The sequence below is a fragment of the Macaca mulatta genome, chromosome 12 (genome assembly GCF_049350105.2).
Source record: "Macaca mulatta isolate MMU2019108-1 chromosome 12, T2T-MMU8v2.0, whole genome shotgun sequence".
Lineage (NCBI taxonomy): Eukaryota > Metazoa > Chordata > Mammalia > Primates > Cercopithecidae > Macaca > Macaca mulatta.
The window spans coordinates 138,804,217-138,831,336 of NC_133417.1; the positions used below are offsets into that span (position 1 = coordinate 138,804,217).

Consider the following 27,120-nt stretch of genomic DNA (forward strand, 5'->3'; position numbering starts at 1 on the left):
CATTCAGTAGAATGGCCATGTTGGTGTGGATATGGTAATTAGGGACACTTCTATACTCCTGGTGGGAATGTAAACTAGTACAGCCACTATGGAACACAGTGTGGAGATTCCTTAAGAACTAAAAGTAGAGTTACCATTTGATCCAGCAATCCCACTAGTTGGTATCTACCCAGAAGAAAAGAAGTCATTATACGAAAAAGATACTTGCACATGCATGTTTATAGCAGCACAGTTTGCAACTGCAAAATCGTGGAACCAACCCAAATGCCCATCAATCAATGAGTGGATAAAGAAACTGTGTGTGTGGTATATACACACATATACCTATATATGTTATATATATATATAGGTATATGTGTGTATATATAGGTGTATATATATGATGGAATACTCCTCAGTCATAAAAAGGAATAAATTAATGGCATTTGCCGCAACCTGGATGAGATTGGAGACTATTATTATACGTGAAGTAACTCAGGAATGGAAAACCAAACACTGTACGTTCTCACTGATACGTGGGAGCTAAGCTATGAAGACACAAAGGCATAAGAATGATACAGTGGACTTTAGGGACTTGCGGGGGAAGGGTAGGAGGAGGACGAGGGATAAAAGACTATGAATAGGGTGTAGTGTATACTGCTCGGGTGATTGGTGCACCAAAATCTCACAAAGCACCACTAAAGAATGTATTCATGTAACCAAATACCACCTGTATCCAATAACCTATGGAAAAAATAATAATAAAAGCTGTGCTCAAAACATGTTAAAAAAAAAAAAAAGTCAAAACCAAACCAGTAACAGCTGATTCTTAAAAAAAAAAAAAGATGGCTGGGCTCGGTGTCTCATGCCTGTAATCCCAGCACTTTGGGAGGTCAAGGCGAGCGGATTACCTGAGGTCAGGAATTTGAGACCAGCCTGGCCAACATGGTGAAACCCTGTCTCTACTAAAAATACAAAAATTAGCCGGGCGTGGTAGCACACACCTGTAATCCCAGCTACTTGGGAGGCTGAGACAGGAGAATTGCTTGAGCCTGGGAGACGGAGGTTACAGTGAGCTGAGATTGTGCCATTGCACTCCAGCCTGGCTGACAGAGTGAGACTCTGTCTCCAAAAAAAAAAAAAAAGATAATCACAATTAATCACAGATTGACAAGAACATGTAGAAACTGCAACCCTGACACATTGCTAGTGGGAATATAAATGGTTCAGTCACTTTGGAAAATAGTATGGTGGTTTCTTATAAAGTTAAACACAAATTTGCATATGACCCAGCAATTCCAGTCCTGTATATCTACCCAAGAGAAATGAAAACATATCTCCACATCAAGACTTATGTGTAAAAGTTTATAGTGGCATTATTCATAAAAGTACAAAAGTAGAAATAATCCAAATGTCTATCAACTCATGTTTGTCCAGGATAAACAAAATGTGATACTATCCATTTAATGGAATACTAGACTAGTCCACAATACAAAGGAACAAGCTATTGATACATGCGAAATCATGGATGAACCTCAAAAATGATATGCTACGTGAAAGAAGCCAGACACAAAAGACTGTATGTTTTATGATCCCAATTATATTAAATATTAAGAAAATAAAGTCTATAGAGACAGAAAGTAGATTAGTGGTTGCCAGGGGCTTAGACTACAAATGGGTACAGGGATCTTTTTGGAGTAATGGAAGTATTCTGAAACTGGATTGTGGTGATGGTTACAGAACTCTACACATTTACTGATGATTACTGAATTATACACTTAAACTGAGTGAATTTTATGGTATGTAGATTATATCTTCATAAAGTTGTCACAGAAAGCCTAATGGTAAGTGAACAGTGAGTTTGCAGAATGTACATTCAGAATAGTTCAACATGAATACATGGTCTAGATACATATCCACATCAGATATACTCATTGTATTTGGGGAAGGAGAGAAAGAATAGGTCTGAGGAGGAGAACATAGGGGACTTTAACTTCATTCATAATGTTTCAAACAAAAACAAACATATGACAAAAAGTTAACATTTGTCCATTTTGGGTGGTAGGTATATGAGTTTTCCCTAAATTATTTTTTGTATTCTCCTATATTTTCTTCAATTCAAGACCAAAATTAAAGAACCAAAAAGCAAATGTAAATGATTACCTAGTTCCTTCATTAATTTTAATTCCTTTATGGCTTTAATTCGAATATCAAACACCATCTAAAATAGATAAATAAAATAATGACTAAGTTGTAAAAAACGGGAGGAGATGAAAATGAGGATTGTCACTGTGTGCATAAACAAATTATTTGAGATATTAATTACCTGACATTTAGTAGTTTTTGCCTACTTAAAATTTTTCCATCCCTGAAATTCTTTTATAAGATCAAAAGCAAAAACTTAGATCTTCATAGTTAAGTTTTTACCAAATTGATGTTAATTGGAACAGAGAGGACACCTACAGAAAACTAAAGAAACAATTGTAGCTGAAAGGCAATAAGCTGACAAACCACTAACTTTTCTCATGAAAGCAAACAAAATAAACTCAGGGCAATCACATTTCTCTATGTCAGGAATGATGAGTGTGGGCCAGTAAGCATAAATAAAAATGTATACTATCAGCCCAAGAGCACTATTTAAAATTGCTGTTTAAATGACTTTATTTTAGATTCTTTCCCTTTTTTGGTTTAACCGAATTTTCTCTAGGATATAAAATCTTGGAAATTTAGGAGTTTTTTAAAACTGATGTCAGACAATCTATCCTCCCACAGTACCCCACACTGTGGAAAGAAGAAACAGAATGAGTCATAAAGGACTTCACCAAAGTCTCTCACTTAGGGTCAAGGTACTAGATCTTCCCAACTTTAGTGTATTCATCTTAGTGTATAAATATTAACACACTTTAAGAAATTATAATATTTATATAAAAGAAAACAACATTCTAGTAAGTTTCAACTTGTTATAGAAAAAAAACCCATAATGAATTGAGACTACATAAATATAAAAAGGTATTTCCTAAGATGATGTTTAAGGAAACTAGTCTTCAAATGGAGAACTAGAAGAGTTCCTTTTAAGAACACCTGGCTTTATAGAAAAACAGAGTACAATGTAAAACCATTTAAGATAAATTTAAAAAACAGAAGTCCACAACACAAAACCAAAACACATGTATACTTGGTTTAAAAAAAAATACAGAAAAGACCCTTGAAAATAGCATTTTCAAGGAAGCCAGAGAATTCCATGAACTAACTAAATAAGTAACTCCCACATTCTAATTCTAGGCTTTGGAGGAAACTTTAAAAGGCACGTACTTTCTTGAAATATGCTAAGAGCCAACTAACATAGGTAAACAAGCAATAATCAAATGTTAAATAAAAAGCTAACTTCCTAAGATCTGAAGTCTCTTGACACAACTGTTCTGAAAGATTAAGGTATTGTTTTCTAAATACAATTCTGTTAACTGAAAATCTATCAGCCAACCTTTAATTATATTCTACTCACTGTGTTAACAGTTGCTGATATTTTAACCTGCTTCTCTTCAGAGTCTACCTGGCATAAATTTTTAACATGGAGCCAGTCAATCTCATTTATACTAGTGACCCATTTCTCTTCCTTGGTCAACAAGCTGTAGGTAAAAAGAAAAGATCAGAAATTAATACCTTTCCTTAGGCATCACTTCCAAAGCTCTGCATGTGTCACTTAACGTGACTAATTAGAGGTGACCAGTTCTACTGAGTCGTTTCTATGATAAGTGGGCTATCTTTGCAGGGTAATGTTAGGCAGTAGTCTACAGAGTCTATATTCATGACTCCAAATATTCTTTGATTTTCCCACATAATTTGTTGCCACATTTTTCCACAGAGAACTTCCGTAAGTAAACAATCAGTTGCTCACTTCTGCCTGCACCCTGCAATCACTAGGGGAGCTTTAAAAGAGCGCCTAGGCCAGGAGCCTACCCTACCTGATCTAGATTTCATTTAACAACAGGGCAGCCATGTGTAGTCTGTAGACTGACACTGCACAAAAGGGCCACGTCTAAGGAGTGTCACACATGGCATATACATTGTATACTGAATTTTTGAGAGTTTTGTTTTATAAAAGCAGTCGGCAGTAGAGTATCTTGTTCTAACATTTTCCTGCAGATAGTAGTAAAGGGTCCTGAAGAGGTGCCTTCTTTCCAATTCACAAAGAAGCACTAATGGGCTTGCAGAAGTCCTCTTTGGGAATGTGCATCAGAGCTCTGAAACATAATTCTACTCTTTATTGCAGTTATTCCATTCTGAGCTCCCACCTTAAGCTAGCAATCCCAAATACAAAGTGTGAAGCACAAGATGTTCCGTGAAGACTACCTTAAAATAGTGAAAAACTGTATGATAATCATGACAATGACTGCATTAACTAAAACATTTAGCACTTACTGTGTGTACTTTGTAAGCACTTAACTCTCTCAATCTTCTCAACTCTATGAAGCTGGCACTAGTTTTATCCCCATTTTACAGACAAGAAGACTGAGCAGAGAAAGACGAAATACCTTGCCCAAGGTCCCATTACATCCTACTGACTTGCCTAGGAGCACAGCTAGGCAAACTACATAGATTACTATGTATCCATCCAAGGCAGTTTATAAAGAGTCTACAAATCTCAAGGTTGGGCAGAGGGGATGGAAAGCAAGATACATCTACAAAATAATCATTATTAGGTTTAAAAAGAAAGGCACCCAAATGCTAACAGTAATTAACAGTGCATGGTGAGAAGAGGGATTTCCCCAGTCCCAATAAATGTATATTGCCTTTTATAAAGGAAATACAGTTCTTATAAACAAGGTGGAGAATGTCTGAGAAACCCCTGTCCAAAAGAGTAACAGTGGTAAGTGTACTATGAAATAAATGGTCCATAAGTGCTCTGCTGCTCTGCGTCAAAGCCACTATAAATAATGATGCAGAAGTCCTGCAATCTAAGTAAATTTGTAGCACTGAGAAAACAGGGAACTTGAAATCTTCAATATATGGAAATATTGCAGCTACAGTGTATGACACATTGACTACAGCAAAGTACTATCACAGACACAGACGACAAAAAGACAGATGTAGCTTTAAATGGGACCGCAGGATTCATGGGGGCAATTCGCCAGGTAACTGCTCTATTTGGGCAACTGGGCTCTCAAGAGTCACAGAAGGGATTATAAGGAAACCATGAGTCAACTTATGGGTCTCCTGAAACAAAATATCCAGAAACAATTTAGCCATAATGTTTATACCTTCTTCAGGAAGATTTTCAGGAATTTTCTCTGAGAGAATGTTCCTTCGGTTTTATAACCAGCGCTAATCAGAATTCACCTGATAACTTGCATTATAGCCAACTAATTGATACTCTATATAGTCTAGAAAATCAGGGATACTTATATTATTTTCTCACCACATTTACCAAAAGTCCCTTACAAAACATCATTTTTTTCTCTAAGTTACATAACCTACAACATTCGTGTATACAATATTTAGAACATAATGTCTAGAAATAAAGAAACATTCAACCCTTGTCACTAAAATAAAGCTTTAGAGTTCTGCTGGGTGGTACTGTAATTAAAATGACTTTTAGAAATCCTTTTTCTCCTATTAGCGAGTTACCTGTTATCATCATGAGAATCCTGAATTAAAACTGAGCTTCCATTTCCGAGCCCTTGCTCCCTGAACGTCTTCCTCATGTCTTCCTTGGAGATGGCCATCCAACCCTCCCCACCTGGGCATCCAGCACTGTTGATGAAGATGACACCTGCTGGGATTGCTAAGGCTGTGAGGACAGTGCCCACTTCTGCATTAGATGGAAAGACATGTGGAGATTCTATCACCTGGCAACACTTTTCTCCTTCACTGCTTGTGTCCAGATGAAGAACATTTAAAAGCAGAGGTTCGCAGTCAATACCAGTTTGAATGTGGACTCCACCAACCTGCAATCATATCAAGGAAACCATTAGTACAGTTGATACTTGCCAACATTGTCAACATAACATGGTAAAAGATTACTCTTAGAGAACAACCCTCATTTTTTCCAAGTGAAATAAAATTTTCACAAATGTCTGTTAAGCATCAAAGGAACAACTTCAGATCTGTCTTTTGAAACTTTCTTATCTACCTTTTATTTTTTTAGAAGAAATCTACGATAGACTGGAGATAGAGATTTATGAGTTATCACGGGTGGTGATGAAGCCAGATTGGCCAAGGTCAGTTCACAGAGTGGCTGAAGTGCTCCTGGCCACCCTCTAGAGATAGAAAATTCACTGTCCACCTCCAAACCACCCCAACGACTCCCCAACTCAGTATAGATCCTCACTCTTCTAAATTCCCACACGCACTATGCACAGACCCCTACTCCAGCACATATGGTGCAGTTCTTCACACAATGAGGGCCTAAAAGGACACAGATCAACTGACTGGCCTTTGACCTAGCATCTGACACACAACCTGGTATAACGGAGGCGCTCAAGAAATGTCTCCTTGACGTACAACTAGCACTGATTGTCTAACATTTATCAAGCATTTCAGTAGTTTTCTAATATCTAATTGCCCTCACATAGGCTGAATAAAATTTCATTACAATGACTTTTTTTTTGAGATGGAGTCTTGCCCTGTCACCCAGGCTGGAGTCCAGTGGTATAATCTCAGCTCACTGCAACCTGCACTTTCCAGGTTCAAGCGATTCTCCTGCCTCAGCCTCCCAAGTCACTGGGACTACAGGCATACACCACCATGCCCGGCCAATTTTTGTATTTTTAGTAGAGATGGGGTTTCACCATGTTGGCCAGGCTGGTCTTGAATTCCTGACCTCAGGTGATCTGCCTGCCTCGCCCTCCCAAAGTACTGGGATTACAGGCATGAGCCACCATGCCCAGCCATTACGACTTTTAAAACATCCAAAATTATCACAAATATTTCTTCAGCAATTTTTTTTACCTCCACCCCATTCCACACAAAGATATCTTCTCCATCAGCAATTTCAGTTTCACACAGTGTCAGTTCATCCCCTAGAAAGAGATCACCAGTGAGACCATTCATCACGACCATCAGAAATGACTGAGCTAAAGAAAGAGCTGAGACAAATATTTGTTTGAAAAAGTATTTTCACTAAGGAAAATTTAAAAAGTAGTAATTATTTTTATTCTACTGACATCTCATTTCGTAATTTTTCTTTAAAATGTTGTTACAAAAGCTTTGTGAGCATGGTGGCAGGACAAAAGAGATAATCCAAAGGTCAAGTGTACTTGAGGCACATGACATTGGAAACAGGAGTTAGGCTTAGGCATGGAATGGTCCCAGCTCCACTGATACGTCCATAACACAAGCTGTATGTCTTTGTGTGCTTCAAGTCTCTCAGCTCAGTTTTTTCATTTATGAAATGGGGATAAAAGAATTTTATGAGAATCAAGTGAGATAATTAACATAAAACACCTATTACAGATTTTGGTCCAAATTAGATGTTACTGCCACTACTGTTAATTTTCATTGTTTTGCTGCTATTTAAAGGAAGTAAACGCTTTCAAACTCCCAAAGTATTTCTTGTTTTACTACAAAATCTGAAGCTGAGAGTTGGGCAGAAAATCAAGTCATATAAATATGATTCAGATGGTTTGAAACCATGTTGCTCAACAATATGTGTCAATATAAAAAATTCTAAAGCTTTTCAAGAAATTTTTAGTAGGGTAGCCTTAATTTGAGAAAAAATAAAATGTTTCCATGTTAGAAGAATTTCACACATTATATAAACTGTACACATTAAAACTCGGATATATTATTTCTTTTGGAAAACTTACAGTGTGAAGATAATCTACTTAGTTAAGCAAGTAGTAGGTGGGGAAGGACTGACAAGGAGCAGAAAATCACAGATGAGCCGGACAAAAATATAGATGTATAAGAGTGAGTTGCTATGTTTTCATATTTATCTTACCGCCAAGTGTCTGGTAAATGTGAAGTCCTGCTGGTACAAGCTTTGCAACACTAAGAACCATGTCTCCTTCCCAAAATTCTAACAGCTGAAGAAGATTAATGAAAGAAAAGAGAACATTGAAAAGTGACACATACATATCACCTTTCCAGGTTACTGTGCCAACTTACATAAGAAGATGACACAAAGAGCAAGCAAATGAATACTCTCACTCCCAGCCAACACCGCAAACTTCAAAAGAAGGCATCGCTTGTTAAATTACTCAAATCCCAAGACGGCTAATCTCCTCCATTCCTGAGTGAAGAATTCTGGCATACACGAAGGGTACAACAACCATCTAAACAATTCTGCTTAATATATATGAAGAGCACTTTTCTCAGAAAGCAAGTTGATGAGCATGCCAGCCTAGGAATTTTTACTCAAAAGAGCAAGACTAATTTGTGGAATTAGCAATGTTGAGGGAAATGCAGTCCTGACTCTAGCACATACTCATCTTCTAGTTGCTTGAAAGGAATGTCTCCCATTGCAAATTTATAAAGGTGCATTACCAGTTTACTTAATAGATTACCAGGGCTTCGTTTCTAGATCTGAGAGTCTCAGCACCGTGGCAAGATCACCAAAATAATATCACCATAAAAGTCATTCCTATCTAGTCATTCTCTACAATACCATAAGGTATTTTCTTAAAAAGAAATTTCTTATTTACAAGCAATTAGTTTGCTGTGAACTAAGTTTCCTAGCCTCTTGTCACTAACTTCCTTGTAAGAGAATAGTTAGTAGGGATATACATTTAAAACACCAAAAAGCACAGACTGGAGTGTACCTCACACTTACAAAGTGAATAAGATCCTTTCCATTTAAAATATCCCCCTAGACAGGTTCAGATTCCCACATCCACCTGTATCAACAATGCTAGAATTGGCTCAGAAATAAATTTCTAATGAAAAAGTTCAGAAAGATTAGACAATTTTAGAAATCCTGACACTGATCTAGTGTTTAAATAACTTCAAATCAACTAAGGTTAAAAGGGAAATTGCTTTGCTTTTCTTAGCAGAAGAAAATTGAAAGAAAGCTAATAGTTTTGGTGACTAATAGAATTTTTCAGAAAATTCATTAAACTAATTTCTGGGAAAAAACACAAAAAGCTAACATTTTCTATCTCCCTTTTCCTTGATCAGAAAGTAGTGTGGAGCAGGAGTGTGATTAAGAGGAAAAAACCCTAGATGAAGAGTAAGGAGACCAGGGACGGAGTCCCAGCTCCATCAACTAGGTTTAGGACCATAGGCAAGACATTGAGTCTCTTTAAATCACACTGCCTCGTCTTCAAATGGGGCTAATGTATCTTCATGAGATTAAAGAACCAAATCATATAATTTATATGAAAGCAGTGTAAGTAAAATAAAGAACACTGCTGTTACTATTATCATCATTAAAACATATCTTGAAAATGACTTGGAGACTACAGCACTGTTTTCACTCTAGACTAATAGATACTTTCCTTCACTTAAGAGTATTATTAATAAATACTGTTCTACACTACAGGATACAAAGTTAGTTGCTTTTACTTGTTCAGTAGTTCTCAGTTTTAAACAACATGCTCATCTTTATCTTTTCGCTCTCTTTGAAAGGCAATTTGCTTTCATTTATTTTCTAAAAAAGAGACAACTTCATACTCTTTCTTCCCCTCAAATAAAATGTACCAGCCTGATGGTCCACCTGGAAAGCTGCTGGTAGGAGCTGTGGAGAAAAGCCTCCTAAAAGACTTAGAAGATCTGGGTCATCCCTCTGTGAAGTGGCAGATGTCAGGTCTTTCTAAGCAGCTTTGAAAAATAAAGTTGTATCCTAAACAGAATGAAATGGACAGTCTAGCTGGAGATGGTCCTTGATGTCTAAATTAAGAGGAAGTAAGGCTGTATTACCTGAAATATTGACTGCCGGAGATCTCCTAAAGTTTTTCTTTTATCAAAGGTCAAATCCCACACACTTTCTGTTTGAGAGACTACCGGGTGCAGAGCCCCATTGAAGAAATGGTACTGAGGGCCCAGGTGAAGATGCAATTCAACAGTATTGTTTGCAGAATCACATTCTGCCCTTTAAAGAGGCACAAAAATACATAAATACTGTGTTTTTGTAACAGACACAGTGTTTTATCTCAAACCAAAGATATCTGGCTTACAATACAATTAAGTTCTCCATCCTACCTAAGTAACAATTTTTCTTCTATGAGCCACAATTAGTCACTTTAGTTTTTCAGTCAACAGCAAAAATTCAGTTCTGTCGCCATGAATTCCAAGAGAAAACTGTTTTAACGTGGGCTGCAATGTTAACTCCATTTCTCTGAACAAAGGCTGACACCTGAAATCTTCTAATTCTGAGATTATATTATAGTTATGAACAAAATGCTAGAGATCTGCTTACATAATTGTGTTAAGTAGCAGATTTACTTCTATGTCATCTATCATCCTTATTTCCACTAGATTTTGCACACTCTCACTCTCCCATGACTTTTTTTTTTTTTTTTTTTAAAGACAGAGTCTCACTGTGTCACCCAGGCTGGAGTGCAGTGGTGCCATCCTGGCTCACTGCAACCTCCACCTTCTAGGTTCAAGCAATTCTCCTGCCTCAGTCTCCTGAGTAGCTGGGATTACATGTGTGTGCCACCACGCCTGGCTAATTTTTCTATTTTTTGTAGAGACGGGGTTTCACCATGTTGACCAGGCTCCTCTTGAACTCCTGACCTCAGGTGATCCGCCTGCCTCGGTCTCCTAAAGTGCTGGAATTGCAGGTGTGAGGCACTGCGACTGGTCCCACGAAATATTTGAAGCCAGTAGCATGAACCTCCTGAGACCACGTTATCCAGGCTAAAAGTCCTTGGCAGCAGCCTGGTGTCGCCTGCTCTTCTCTGAATGCACTCAGCTGACTTGAAGCCAGCACAAAACACAGGTAGGGTCTGGCCAATGTGGAGCTGGAACGAAGCTTATCGCACAACTCAGGTACTTCAGGACACTTCAGTGAACATGGTCAGAGAGCACAACCACATGAAAGACCTTAGTGCGGGCTGACGACAACCCTTTTTTTTTTTTTTTTTTTAAATAACAACTGCTAGTCCAGACCACTTATGCAGGTTATTTTTTAGACTTAAGATATTTCACTCTGTTAAGTTTTAATCTTTTTGGTATCTTGGTTTTTGTTGTTTCTTTGCTCTTGTGTCATTCACTGTACTTTTTTCCCCCAGCTCCAAGCCAATGATAAAAATGTCAAATACACCCTGTCATATAATTAGGCATTTGAGTCCACAAGAAGATCATGGGAACATCCATTTTCCTAACCCAATACCTGATTTACTCTAACAGAGCACAAATAAAGAAGCAGTTCTTCAGAGTCAAAGGTGAGGCCCCAAAAGAGAATGCTGAGATTATAAAGTTCTCACAAACCATCTCTTAAAGTAAGAATCCATTATAGGCTTTCCCCCAAGATCAGCATTGGATTCAATAGGTTATAGAATCCATATTTCCCTCCTTTTGAAAATCTGCCCACCTCTGATCCTCTCTCACTACATGCCAGTTCGCTACAACTACTTACCCATGAGGGGTGATTTTCACGGCAGGCTCTCTTTGGACCCAAGGAAATAATCTGGCCAGGCTGGGATACAACTCATTTAGCCCAATTATGTGCTCACTGATTTCTCTACTCGTCTTAGGCTTCAATTCCTACTTAGCAATGGCCATTTTATATGTCACTGTTTAATTCACTCTCACACATAAGGGATAATTTCAAAGTTAAAGCTACCCTCACTATAAAAATTCAGCAGCCAAAGAGACACTTGCATTAACTAGTTGACTATTTCTTTTTCTTGTTAATTTTCATTATTGAATGCTTAAGGCCTAAATTAGATCTTTATTCTCCAGAAACACTAGTCAAACTCTAAAAGTAATTTAAAATTACCTTTTGGTTTGTAGTTCAATGTTAGCTGCATCCATTTCATTCAGTAAATGACATGGAACCCCATATCTTGGATTAGCTCGAGCTGTGAACAAAATTTTTCATTAACTTGTGTTGGCTAAATGAAATCTGGTTGCTGGAAGAGGTAGCATGAAGACTAGAAAGGACTGTCCTGGGAGCTAGGAAAGCTGCTACTAGTTTGCTGTGTGAATATGAATTTTCTCAGGATCTCAGTTTTCCCATCTGAAACATGAAAAAGTTAGAACAAATGAAAAGTAAATAGTTCTTTAAGATAAGCTAGAAGAATTCAATTTTTTTCAACTCTTTTAAGTATACTTTTTAAAAAGAACACCCAGATTTTCATCTTTTTCTTTTTTCTTCTTCTTTTCTTTACTTTTTTGAGACAGAGTCTCACTTTGTCACCCAGGCTGGAGTGCAGTGGCGTAATCTCAGCTCACTGCAACCTCTGCCTCCCAAGTTCAAGCAATTCTCGTGCCTCAGCCTCCGAGTGGCTGTGATTACAGGCTCGTGCCACCATGCCTGGCTAATTTTTGTATTTTTAGCAGAGACAGGGTTGCACCATGTTGCCCAGGCTGGTTTTGAACTCCTGGCCTCAAGTGATCCGCCTGCCTCAGCCTCCCAATGTGCTGAGATTACAGGCGTGACCCACCATGCCTGGCCTCAGATTTTCATCTTGATTACAAATACAATAACTGACTACTGTAAAAATTCTGGAATTTTTTTTAAGTGTAAAAGAAATAGATGCTGCTCATAATTTCACTCCCAAGACACACACACATACACACACACACACACAGGCACACACACAATTTTAAAAATTGGGATCATATTCAACAAATCTGTTTTCATTTCATACACTGTATTTTCCAAAGTCTTAAATAAATGATTGCATAGTAGTCCATTCTATAAGTAGCATAATTAACCTAACCAATCTTTTTCTGTTAGACATTAAGGTGATTTCCAATTAATCACTATTTTAAAATAGTAGGAACAATAAACATCTTTGAGCATCAATATTCATATACAGCTCTGATTACTTCAAGACAAACTTGTGAAAGTAGAATTACTGGTTTAAACGGTATGACATTTTCTAGGCTTTTAAATACACATACTCAAACTGATCATATTCCATACTTACCAACTCTGGAGGAAATGTCAACTACTGAGACCCAAGAGTCACAGAAATAGTATCTGACTTGGTGGGGCATCTCACTAATGTTCACCTCATTGCCATTCTTCTTCTTCTTTTTTGATTACAGGTTAAATTGAAAATTTTTTGAAACATAGGAATCTTTCTTTTATAAATTACTTATTTATATTCTTTCCCCAATTTACTACTGAGCACAATGAAATATATGTAAGCGCACTCTACAGATAGGGGAAATAAATTTGTCATATATTTTACTGTTTTCCATTAGCTTGTCATTTGCCTTTTAATTCTGTTTAAGGGTTATATAATATCACTTTTCCCTAGTTTTTTTCTTTCTTTGCTTTTATGCTCAGAAAGGTTTTCTTTACTTTAAAATAAAATATTTATATTTTACACATTTTACGATTCCTTAACATAAATATTAAAGGAACTATAATTTCATTTAAGTGATTTGTATAACAAAGAAAAATGGCTTAATTATTTCCCTAGCAAATAACCAACTTCCCAGTTGTATTTATCGAGTAATTCACACCCTTCCTTCCCCAAAATATCTGAAGAGCTACCTTACCATGGATTAAAACACAAATATGCTTAGACCAACTCCTGGGTTTACTGCTCTTTTTCAATGATCTGTCTACCTTTTTGCATTGCCACTACACTGTCTTCATTGCTATAACTTTATAAATACGTTTTTACTGATACAGCAAATTCTCCCTCAGTCATCTCTTCTTCAGTTTTTATTACTTTATTTCTCCAGGTGAATTTTAGAATCATTTCATAAAGTTCTATCCCTTCATTCCCAAAAAAGTACACCGAGATTTTGGTTGGATCTTTGTTCAATTCCTAAGCTAACAAGAGAACTGTCATTGAGTACATATTCCAATTATGTACACACTAAAATTAAATTCTATGAAAAAGACTAATACTCCATTTGAAGATATTCTTTTTCTGATAATATATATTTCTATAACTGTGAATTCTGATACACAATATTTTTACCAGAACCATTTCCATATCTTTTTTTCCTCCCAGAAAAATACAAAGCCTTTTTGATTAACAGCATAGTTATGTAACTGTTTTCAATCTGGAAAGTTAATTTCCTTTGATTCACATGCAAATTAGTAACTGCTTTATTTTTATTCTTTATAAAAATGATGGCTATTCTCATTCTCTAAGAACAATATTCTCATCTCTAATAATAGATATGTCTCAATCTATAAAGCTTTTCTCATTAGAGTTTTTAACTTTTGAGCAGACTTTGAGAAGTGATCAAAAAATCTTACTAGGCCTCATGCCTGTAATCCTAGTGAGGCAGGAGAATAGGGTCTGGAGACAGGTAACCTAAGGCTGTTTCGCAGACTTCCTAGAAATAAATTGAAAGGAAAACCCTAACTTTCCATGCCTAAGTAACAAAAGGACCAGAGGCTACTCCGTTTGACCTTTTCTGCGCACACATAGGAAATTGGGTGACCCCAACAAATCAGACTGTGGGTGCAGTCTTTGTTTGCAACTTTGCAACCACTTCAGCCTCTGAATGTTTGCGGTTGGCAACAAATAAGACAGAAACAAATCGGACTGATTGCTCGTAAGGTCTTTGTTTGCAACTTTGCAACTTCACTCCAGCCTTTGAATGGGTGTTGCCCCCAACCAATCAGACTGACAGCCGACTATGTCTTCCTTTGCATGGAAGTATAACTTTGTAACTTCACCCTAGCCTCTGATTGGTTCCAGAAAGCAACCAATCAGATGTTTGCACATGAGAGTGACTTTTGTAACTGCACTTCAGCCTTTGGTTAGCTGCTTTCTGCAATCAATCAGACTGACTGTGGGCTACCAATTCATTTACATGAGGTGAGCATGAAGTGGCTAATGGGAAACTTCTAGGAGGTATTTGGACCGGAGAAGATTCTGTATCTGGGTCCTTGAGCCGCTGCTCAGGCTGCTCCCACACTGTGGAGTGTAGTTTCGTTTTCAATACATTCCTGCTTTTGTTCTTTTGTTGCTTCATTCTTTGCATTGCTGTGTGTTTTGTCCAATTCTTTGTTCGAAATGCCAAGAACCTGGACAACTTGCAGTCATGACCCTCTACCAATGACACCAGCACTTTGGGAGGCTGAGGTGTGAGCATCATTTGAGGCCAGGAGTTCGAGACCAACCTGGGCAACACAGCAAGACCCTGTCTCTAAAAAAATGAAAATTAGCCAGGTGTGGCAGCATGTGCTTATAGGCCTAGCTACTTGTAGGCCTAGCTTGTAGGCCTAGCTACTAAGGGAAGAGAATCACTTGAGCCCAGGAATTAGAGGCTGCAGTGAACAATCATGCCACTGCACTCCAGCCTGGATGACAGAGTGAGGTTGCATCTCTAAAAATAAATAAATGAATAAACACACAAAAGGTCTTATTGAGAAACAGGAAAATAAAGGAGAAGATATGAAAATATATAAATAAAGGATAAATAATAGAAATAAAAGATATAAATAAACATAAAGCAGAAGATATAAAAGAATCAGGAAAATAAAGAAGATATAAAAATAAGACCAAGGCCACTTAAAATTCAAAGGCAACATATGGCTGAATGACAGAGCCACGTCTGAGCACATGGCAATCGCACTCAAGTTTGCCAACACAAGAAGGTTTTATGCTATCCAAGGAAAACCAGTTTTGAAAATGTAATGATGATCTTACATTATTACAGGGTAGAAAATTAAAGAGAAGTATATAATCTTTATAAAATGACAAATTGTTAGATTTCATTTGGCATAATATAGTTCTTGTTAGCTTTAAAATATTTTAAGTTGTTCCAAGAGTAAACCTTTTTTTAAAAGAATAAAAACTCAAATAGCATTCCATGTTTATCTTCTAAAGCCATTAACTGAAACAAATAGGAACATTTTTCTTTCCATACCTTCAGGGGGTCTCTGCAACTGGGATTTCCGATAAAACAACATGTAGGCACTTTCTTTACCCTGAAATTGCTGTTCAATATCCTTTTCCCTGATTGGCTGGACTTTAGAATCATTTATATCAAACCAGTGGGGACAGGAGATGCTACTGTTTAAACCTGGGGATTCTGGAGGAAGCGTCTCGAAAATTTGCTGGTCATTCCTTTGGAAATCAGACTCAGCCTGGAGAGAACCATTCTTCAAGAGACGAACTATACTTTCATCTGAACTGAGTAGAAATATCTGAGAATGGAGCTGTAAGAACTACACAGAAACAGACAAAAAAAATGTGAAGTTAATTATTCAAACAAAAATTAGAAGTGATTAAAAAATGTTTTCTTCCTTTCTGTGATTAGATCGTTTAACTTCATTTTTATTTTTGACCTGGCCAGCTAGGGAGGAAAATCCATCTAGGTATAATAAAACATTTAATAAAACCACAGTGCTCTGTTAAATAGTCTGATAGTTACACGAAGGGAGGAAGTCGCTATGCTACAATCTAAAAAGCATTTTAATTATACCTCACTAGTGCTGTTTAAAAAAGTATTTAAGTGGAACAGATTAGGTAGAACAAACACTTTTGAAATATTTAAAAGCAATCTAAACAAGGCACAAAACAAAAGCAGTCACACAGTGTACCACCATAAAAGATAATTTGAAAACCCAGACAGACTCTGTTGGGATAAGGTAGTAATTATCAACCTAAATTATCTTTTAACCCGAACTAAAGTGAATGTTGTCTGTTCTAAAAGCTGGCAGACAAGCTCAGAAAATCAAAGCAAAGTAAGGGTTAAGTTACAATCCCAAAGTTCTTGCTAAAGGATTAGGAAGAAAAAAATATCTTTCTCCATTGCCTGTCTCTACCTCCCCATCCCCTATGCCTCTATCCTCTCACTTTCTAACCTCTGTCTGGCCTTGCGTCTCTTCCTTTTCTCTCAGCCTAATTTACTTATATAGAAAATTACTTGGGAGTTAAATTTAACACGTGGGTACTTCATCAATCACCCTGGAAAGGTGATTTGTGCATTTTTCTCTTGGAAAGAAAGTAATCTGTGGTAATGTCAACTCTCTAATCAAAAGTATTATTTTATCAACAAACAGAAGAGTGTAGGGCATAACCCAAAGACAACACTGTTAACACTGTGTATGAGAACAGAGAGTAAAATATCATTGTAGCTAATTTGTTTTAAGGTACAAAAAAGTATCAACAACTTGAAAGCTTTGAGTAATGAACTTTCTTTTCATTTTTTTTGGTTCTTTGGGTTTTTAAGTAATGAACTTTCTATATAGTCAAGCTTTTCTTTGATAGTTGAGAATTAACTCTTTTAAGCCTCAAACATCAATGCAGTCTGTCCCAGTAATGACAAAGAAATTTTCTTAGACTAATATTCCTAATAAAAATGATAAACTCTACGCAAAACAAGGAAAACGACTGTTGGGAAAGGAACCCAAAGTAGGCATAAAGTGAAGACATAATTCTTTAAAGAAGGGAAGCAAACCAGGTGAGTTCTGCACTCACCTACTACTACCCAGTTTGTAGCACTGCACGGTGGAACAGATTTCAAGAAAAGGCAAGAGTCTTACTGGGCTGAGGGGACAGAATCTGAGAATAGCAGAGATGCGAGATCCCACGAAACAGCCCCAGTTCTGTATCAAATCCTCCTAAAACCTTGGCTAACTCCTAAATGGTAGAATGGACAGCGCAGAGCCCAGCAGAGAGTATCAGTCAGGAGGTTCGACAGCTGAGCAGGGTTGCCTGCTGCCAAGAAGAAAGAACAAGGAGTTCAAGTCCTGCCAAATTAGAAAGAGATAGCAAACTTTTTCTTAAAGAGCCAGATGGTAAATATTTCAGAAGCAAAACTGAGAACATTACTTAGTACTCACCTCACCTTTTAAAAAGTAACCATTTAAAAATGTAAGGCATGTTCTTAGCTCAAGAATGTAAGAACAGGCAGCAGGCCACATTTTGCCCACAGGCCATTGTAACGGACCCACCCTAAAGCCCAAAATTTAACTTCCACAGACTCTAAAAGATTCAAAGGTAATTTGAGGGCTTGTTAGAATGCAATGCAAAGATCTTTAGAGAAAAATAACATAATCCAGAGTCTCCACAACACATCATCTACAATATGAGATTATATGGAGCAGGAGGGCAAGACATGGGGAGATGATGGTCAAAGGATACAAAGCCTCAATTCAAAGGTAGGAATAAGTTGTTTTTCTTAAAAAATATATTGCACAGTGTGGCAAATACAGAAAATAATAACATACTGTAGATTTCAAAATTGCTGAGAGTAAATTTCACCACAAAAAATAAATATTTGAGATGATGGATATGTTCATTGTTTGATTTAATTATTCTGTATTGTATCTGCAAATTAAAACATCAATCTGTACCTCTACAAATATATACAACTAAAATTTATCAATTTGTAATTAAAAAATAAAAATTTATATTGAAAAGATTATATGACATGCAAAGAAACAGGACAATGTTATTCATAATCAAGAGATGGAATGGTCAATTCAAAAGAGAATAAAAGAGTCAACAGAATCAAATTCAGAATTAATCTAGCTATAATAGCAAATAGCTATTATAAATATGTTAAAAAATTTAAAGGAAAAGATGAATAGAATGGGTAAAGAGAAGGCGAACTTCAGCAGAGAAATGTACACTTTAAATAAGAACTAAGTGGAAAGACTACAACTAAAAAGTATAATATCTGAAATGCATAGCTCATTTGGTGGTCCTAACAGAAGAGTGGCTCAGTAGAAGAAAAAATTAGCAAAGCTGAGGACAGGACAGATCAATGGAAATTGTCCAAATTGAAGCAGGAGAAGAAAAAAATGAAAGAACAAAACACCAGTCTGGCCAACATGGCAAAACCCTCATCTCTACAAAAAAATACAAAAAATTAGCTGGGTATGGTGACACATGCCAGTAATCTCAGCTACTCGGGAGGCTGAGGTTGGAGGATTGCTTGAGCTTGGGAGACAGAGGTTGCAGTGAGCCGAGACTGTGCCACTTCACTTCAGCCTGGGCAAGAGACTGAGACCCTGTCTCAAACAAAACAAAACAAAAGTCCCCAGAACATCTAAGACCTGAGAGGAATTATCAAATGGTCGAATATATACAGTTGGTCCTCAGTATCTGCAGTTTCCAAATCCACAGATTCCACCAACCATGAATCAAAAACATTAAAATAAATAACAGTATAATAGTGAAAAATAATAAAAATTTAAAATACAGTACAACTATTTACATAACATTTATATTGTATTAGGTTTGTTTCCTTTTTTTTCTTTTGGAGACAGGGTATCATTCTGTTGCCCAGTCTGCAGTGCGGTGCATGATCATAGCTCACTGCAGCCTCAGACTCTTAGGCTTAAGCAATCCCCTCACCCTAGCTTCCCGAATAGCTGGGACTACATGTGCGTACCACTGCATCCAGCTAATTTTTAAATTTTTTGTACAGATGGGGTCTTGCTACGTTGCCAGGACTGGTCTTAAAATCCTGGGCTCAAGCGATCCTCTTGCCTAGACCTCCCTTTTGCTGGGATTACAGGTGTAAGCCACCACGCCCAGCCTATGTTAGGTATTACACATAATCTAGTGATAGCTCAAAGTATACAGGAGGATGTGACTAGGCCATATGCAAATACTATGCCATTTCATGAAAGAGACTTGAGCATCTGCAGATTTTAGTGTCATCTGGGGGTTCTAGAACCAATTCCCCATAGATATGGAAGGATGACTATATATAGTTAGACTCCCAGAAAAAGAAAGAGAGATGAGGCAGAAAAAGAAACTGAAGAAATAATGGCCAAAAGTTTTTCCAAAATTTTAAAAAAGACTTTGGACCACAGATGTTAAAAATACTTAGCAATAAAATGTAAATAAACACAAGGAACACAATACCTAAATACATTATTGTCAAACTGCTGAAAACCAAAGATAAAAAGAAAATCTTAAAAGCAGACCAAGAAAAAGAAACATTACATTCAAGAGAATGAAATAAAAAATGACAGTTGGCTTCTCATCCAACATACTGGAAGCCAGAACACAATGGGCCTCTCTAAAACACTGAGAAAAACACAAAGTGATTAACCTAGAATTCTGTATCTATCAAAAATATCACTAAAAAATGAAGGTAAAATAAACATTTTCAGACAAAATCTGGAAGCACTTTTCACCTGCAATTCTGAACTTCAAGAAATGCTAAAGGAAACTCTCTAGGTTGAAGGGAAATGATATTAAATGCAAACCTGGATAAACAATGAGCAATAAACTCCAGAAAAGATAAATATAAAACACTATTCTTTCCTTAATTTATTTAAAAGTCACTAAAGTGTTTAAGCAGAGGTAGTAAAGTACAGTGGAATTTACATTATATGTAATAGTAAAATAGAAGAAGGCAATAGTAGGAAAAATGGGAAAGGGAAAATGAAATTATACTATTGTAAGCATCTTACAGTATACATAAAGTGGTATAATATTAATTTGTAATTTACCATATTAATTTATACATAGTGTAATCACTAGATGAAATTAAATACATAGATTAAAAAGCCAACAAAAGAGATAAAAATGGGACACTAAAAATTTATTAATTAATCCAAAAGAAGGCAGGAAAGGAACAAGAAAATAACAAAGAATAGAGGAGAAATAGAAAATAAATAGTAAGATGAGAGATTCAAACCCAGCCATACAAATTATATTAATGTAAATAACTAAACATTCTAATAAAAAGGAAAAGATTGTCAAACTCTCTGTCATCTGATAGAAAATGGAATAGCAGAGAAAATCAACACAGGCAAAGTTGTTTTCTTGAAAAGTTTAATAAACTTGATAAACCCCAGCAATGAAAAAGAAAGCTAAAAAAGACAAATTATCAATATCAGAAATGAAAAAGGAAACATAAGTTCCTATGCTACAGACACTGAAACGATAATATGGTGATATTTTAAACAACTTTATGCCAACAAATTTGACACCTCAGATAAATGAACCAATTCCTTAAAAACCGTAATTTTCCAAAATAAACAAGAACCAACTTCATACTGAGACACACATGTATAAGAAAGCTTATATGGCTACATTAATACCAGACAAGGTAGATTTCAAGGCAAGGAATATTAGCAGAGATAAAGACAAGCATTTCTGGTGTGGTGGCTCATGCCTGTAATCCCAGCACTTTGGGAGGCCAAGGTGGGAGGATCTCTTGAGCCCAGAAGTTTGAGACCAGCCTGGGCAACATACGGAGACACCATCTCTACAAAATAAAAAATATAAAAAAGAATTCATAGCCCGGTGAGGCCAGGTGTGCCTGTAGTCTCAACTACTCAGGAGGTTGAGCTAGGAGGATCTCGTGGGCCCAGGAGATCGAGACTGTAGTGAGCTGTGATTGTGCTCCTACACTTCAGTCTGAGTGACAGAGCAAAACTCTGTCTCAAAAAAAAGGCAAGTGTTTCACATCAGGAGGCAATAACAATACTAAGTGTGTATGCACCTAATAATATAGCTTCAGGAAGATACATGAAGCAAAAACTGTCAAAACTTTCTTTTAAAAAAATGAGACAAATCCACAATTATTGTTGGGAGATTTAAAATTCCTCAGTAATTAATAGAAAAGGCAAAACCATATATAATAAGAATAGAGAAGAAACAAAGAACACAATCAATTTGATCTAGTTGTCACTTGTGAAATGTTACTTCCAAAAACTGCAGAAAACAACTTCTTTAGTGAACACAGAACATTAAGCAGGATAGACAACACTATGAACCGTAAAACAAGTCCTAATAAATTAAAAAGAACTGAACTCATATAGAGTATGTTCTCAAAGTACAACGGCATTAATTAGAAATCAATTTACTGACATAACGAAAAGATAACTAGAAACCCCCTAAATATTAGGAAATTAACCAACACACCTCCAAAGAACCCAAGGGCCAAAGAAAAAATAAGAGAAATTAGAAAATATTTCAAACTGAATGAAAATGAAAGCTTATTGAATATAACTGTCTGACTATATTCAGCAATATAACTATATTCAACAATATAACTTGTTGAATATAACTAGTGCTTGGAAGAAAATTTAGAGCTTTAAAAGTGTGTATTAGAAGGTTTTAAAAAAACTGAGTTACCAACCCAAGCAGCTAGAAAAAGATGATCAAATTAAGTCCCAAGAAGTAGAAGAAAGAAAATACTTTAAAATAAGAACAGATATCCATGAAATAGAACATAGAAAAGCAATAGAGAAAATCAATAGCATTACATCAAATTACATCTAAGGCAAAAGTTGGTTTCTTGAAAAGGTTTTTAAAAAATTAACTTGATGGCCAGGCGGATCACTTGAGTCCAGGAGTTTGAGACCAGCCTGGGTGACATGGCAAAACCCCATTTCTACAAAAATTAGCTAGGTGTGGTGGCACATGCCTGTAGTACCAGCTAGCTACTCAGGAGGCTGAGGCAGGAGAATCACTGGTGCCTCAGAGGCAGAGGTTGGAGTGAGCTAAGATCGTGCCACTGCACTCCAGCCTGGGCAACAGAGTATACCTCAACTCAAAAAAACAAACAAAAAAACCTTGATAATCCCCAAGCAAGACTGTTGAAAAAACGTGAGAAAATAAAAATTATTAATATCAGAAATGAAAAATGGAACATAGCTTCACGTTCTACAGACACTAAAAGGATAATGAGATATTTTGAACAAGTTTATGCCAATAAATTTGATACCCTAGATAAAAAGGCAAATTCCTTTACTAGAATTTTGTGTAAAAAAAATCAAGTGAAATCTGGGTGAATACCTGAAGACATTTCTACAAGTAAAATGATAAGCTTTAGGGTATGAACTCTGACATTTTTTAGGAGTTGCTCCTCACTATTTTTGCTTACTTCTTGTTTCTATGGTAAGTAACTCAGTAAGTAATACTTAATAAGTAACTTAGTTGGATTCTAGCCATTATACAAATATGGTGACTTTATTTTCACCTATTTTAAATATCTTTCTGCAAGGAATTCATGTTGTTGGGATCATAATGAAATTTCTTGGAACTAGAACTTCCCAAAACGATGCCATGTATTACCTTCCGCAGTGGTCCATGCTGTTTTCTGTACTTCTTGTTCCAAGATATTCCTATCTTTTTCAAGAGTTTCTGGCCCAGCTGATCAACAGGAATTAGATTATTCTCCTCCTTACGAAAGAAACACAGTCACTTAAGAAAATCTGATGAGAAATAATTGCATACTTACAAATTCAAAGAGACCAACAGGATTATGCCTAATTAAACATGCCTAGAACAGCAAACACGTAAGTTGATTCAATCACAGCTATTATAAAAAGCTTTTTAAAAACTGGTTAAGCCTCAGTTGAGAAAACTTGGATTTTTGCTATTTTCCGTGTGCCACAGTTTAACCATTTGAAGAGCAATATCAAAAGTAGCCCAAGGTTTGGTAAATTCCCAACATTAAAAAGGAATTTTTCATTTAAATATGTAAATTACTGATATTAAACAAGAATTTTGGAAGAAATACATAAGTGCAAAAACAAAGATGATTAATGTCTTATCTAAATGTTTTGAAGTATAAACAAGTTCTAAAAGGGGGTGAGATGTAGCTGTGACAGGCTGAACTGTATCTCCCCAAAATTCATATGTTGCATTTTTAACCTACAATATTTCAGAATGTGACTACATTTGGAGATTAGACCTTTAAAGAGGTGATTAAGGTAAAATGAGGCTGTTTTCCATTTTAGAGTAGGCCCTAAGTAAACCTGACTGGCATTATCAGAAGAAGACGAAGTTTGGACAAAGTAACACCGGGAAGCACACACACAGAAGAAACACCATGTGAGGACACAGGAAGAAGACAGCCATCTGCAAGCCAAGGAGAGAGGTCTCAGAAGAAACCTAAACTGCCAACACCTTGATCTTGGACTTCAGCCTTCAAAACTATCAGAAGATACATTTCTATCATCTAAGCCATGCAGTCTGTGGCATTTTGTCATGGCAGCCCTAGCAAATTCATACAGTCATCATAGATCAATATAATTAAAGTATTCAGCCCAGGTCCCTAGCAGGAAGTATAGCAAATCATTTATTAAGGATGAATGAATAAATGAAAGAAGACCTCACATATTTAAAACAGCATATTAAACAAACTTTAAAAGTCATATACTTGAGATACTATCAGTGACTACTAGGAATGAAAAAGGGGACATAATTTCAGGTCACACAGACATTAAAAGGATAATATGGAAATGTAATAAATTGCAAACAGCATTTAGTAAAGCTCAATTTGGTTTAAAATGACAATAATAGCCAAAAAAACATAACCCAATTCCAATATATGTAAATAAACATAAAGAAAACAGAATGCAAAGAATATATATCAAAGTGCTTACAATAACTGTATCTGGCCTATTTATATTTTCATCTTTTTTATATATTTTCTGTCTTTTTTTCTTGAATTTTCTACCATGAATATGTATTTCATTCATAACTAGAAAATCCCCACAAAAATCATTAAAATACAGATTCAGAGAACGTCCTTAAGGAAAAAGACTATGAATGGTAATAATATCACATCTAGCAACTAAACCACATATATTCTTACATATATACACACATGCACACATACACACAATATATACATACACACAATTACTTACACACACATACTCTACCTCTAATAAGATTGCTTTTAGAATCATCAGTGGATGATCAATCTCTTCTTCACTCTGGAGATCTTTCAGATTCACATCTGGCTTACTTTTTTCCTCCTAGGAAGGAAAACAACATGAGTTTCTATCACTAACCACTTAAAAAGTAACAAAATAGGAATGTTGGCCAGGCATAGTAGATCACACCTATAATCCCAGCAATTTGGGAGGCCGAGGCAGAGGGACTGCTTGAGCCCAGGAGTTCAAGACCAGCCTGGGCAACACAGACCAGGACACTCTACAAAAAATAAAAAAAAAAAATTAGCCAGGAGGTTAAGGTGGGAGGATTGCTTAAGCCCAGGAGGTCAAGGCTGCAGTGAGCCGTGATCACATCACTGCACTCCAGCATGGGTGACAGAGCAAGAAGTTAACAAAAAAAAAAAAAAAAAAGAAAAAGGTTTCAAGATGATGAAACGGCAGTAAAAAACATCACAATAATCTGCATATGCTTGGAATCAGGCAGACCTTGCTTTGAATTCCAGCTCCTCGTTGAGTATTTTCCAGCTTAGCACTACTTTAGCTACATTTTACATAATTTGATATGTGGAGTTTTCATTAAAATTCAGTTCAAAGTATTTTCTGGTCTTCGTCCCATACGGTCTCATTCACTTGTGCTGACCTAAGGAAATTCTACTCATCTTTGCAGTCCAGGCTCAGCTTAAATACTCCTTTCTATTTCCTGATCATCCAAGTTTTCACCCCATTTTATGAAGGTATTGGGGAACATGTCAAAATTCCCCTGGTAAGTTATTTTCATTGTCTTTTTTTTCCATACATGCCATCTTCCAAAGTATTTTAAATTGACTTAAAACCAGAAATATAGATAGTCGTAAACAATGCAAGCCAAAAATAAATAATCAATAAGTGATGGAAAAATATGGCAGGCCAGATACAATCATCCTGCTACAAAATTACTAAAAATGGTAGATAAAGTAAAACCAAAACAAATAAAAACATCTTAAACACACTATGGCTTGCAAGAACATCAGGGAAAACTCTTCCGAGGTCAAAAAGTGAAATGGGAATATGGGGAAGAAATCCAGAGATGAGGCCTCTGGCTCTGCAACTGCTATAGCCAGAGTAGGTAGGTTGCCCCCAAATTCATACGTTGAAACCTAATCACCAGTGCAACAGTATTATGAGGTGGGGTCTTCAGGAGATAATTAGGTCACAAAAGATGAGCCCTCGTGAATGGGATTAGTGCCTTTATAAAAAAGGCCTGAAGGAGTGTTGTTTGACCTTCCTGCCATGTGAGGACACAGCAAGAAAGTGTCATCTATGAAGCACAGCAAGTCCTCACAGACGCAAAACCTGCTGCTGCCTTAATCTTGACTTCCCAGCCTCCGGAACTGTGAGCAATAAATTTCTGTTGTTTATAAATTACCCAGTCTAAGTGTTGTGATAGAGCAGCCTGAACCTGAATGGACTAAGACACTGATCTTGCTGACACTGAACTTCCATTTTGATGCCCATACAGGACAGAGTTGGGGAAAGAAAGCCTAGGCCTACCCAAAGGGGGGAGTCGAGGGACTCATCTTTCAAACAACCATCAATTCTCCAATTCTCTGACATCAACTAGGTGTCACACAATTGTATTCAATTCTGACACTATCTGGTGATAGCACAGACTCCGTAAGTTGAGGACTCAGTCCCATAAGACTGTCCCCTACTTCAAACACAAACCACATACGGGATCCCTAGGGTACTCACATTTCTGCCTAGCCGAACACAAATTCTAGGGTTCCCTTCACCCCAACTCAAGTTCATAATTTTCTGGAATAACAGTAAGAACTCAGGAACTTACACTACACTTTATTATAAAGGATATAAATGAATAGCCAGATGGAGACAGACATAGAGCAAGGTCCGGAAGGGCCCAGAGTTCAGGAAACTCTGTTTCTGTGGAGTCGTGCTGGCCACCCTCCCAGCATGAAAATGTGTTCACCAACCCAGAAATGCCCCAAACCTCATTTTTCAAGAGGTTTCACTGAAGTTTCATTACAGAGGCATGACCGATTAAACAAATCACTGGTCATTGGTGACTGAACTCAATTTCCTGTCTCTCTCCCCTCCCCAAGGTCAGGGAAGCAGGGTTGTAAGTTTCAACCCTCTAATAATGGGACTGGCTTCTCTGGCAACCAGCCTCCATCCTGAGGCATCTAAGAGTGACTTCATTAACATCAACTCATATATAGTGGAAAGGGCCCATTATGAATAACAAAAGACACTCCAATCACTCAGGAAATTCCAAGGAGCTCTGTGCTAGGAACAGGAACTGGAAAGGATGACCAAATATATACTTTTTAATATATCACAATGATAAAATGCAGCAAAAAGCTGGAATCCCTAAATGGCTATACCTTCAATATAAGCACAACCTAGAGAAAAATCCACCTTACAATAAAGGACAATGAGGAACTGGCTTGCCT

General features: G+C 36.7%; 1 protein-coding gene across 11 annotated transcripts in view; it reads right to left on the reverse strand.

Moving 5' to 3' along the window:
* USP40 (ubiquitin specific peptidase 40) overlaps window positions 1-27,120 on the reverse strand; it is a 93,775-nt gene that overhangs the window by 46,590 nt on the left and 20,065 nt on the right. For 6 of the 11 annotated variants that reach the window (XR_001438816.3, XR_001438817.3, XR_013402240.1 and 3 more), the window contains exons 9-18: window positions 24,641-24,751; window positions 23,058-23,165; window positions 15,934-16,234; window positions 11,861-11,942; window positions 9,835-10,006; window positions 7,919-8,003; window positions 6,928-6,998; window positions 5,605-5,924; window positions 3,482-3,605; window positions 2,143-2,200 (exon numbers count right to left, since the gene is read on the reverse strand). Coding sequence is in view for 6 of the 11 variants with exons in the window: in XM_015111378.3 (XP_014966864.2) it covers window positions 2,143-2,200; window positions 3,482-3,605; window positions 5,605-5,924; window positions 6,928-6,998; window positions 7,919-8,003; window positions 9,835-10,006; window positions 11,861-11,942; window positions 15,934-16,234; window positions 23,058-23,165; window positions 24,641-24,751 (1,432 nt within the window). In the remaining 5 variants the exon portion in view is untranslated. The remainder of the gene's footprint in view (window positions 1-2,142; window positions 2,201-3,481; window positions 3,606-5,604; window positions 5,925-6,927; window positions 6,999-7,918; window positions 8,004-9,834; window positions 10,007-11,860; window positions 11,943-15,933; window positions 16,235-23,057; window positions 23,166-24,640; window positions 24,752-27,120) is intronic. The other 5 variants (XR_013402239.1, XR_013402241.1, XM_077957945.1 and 2 more) reach the window with 1 other exon arrangement.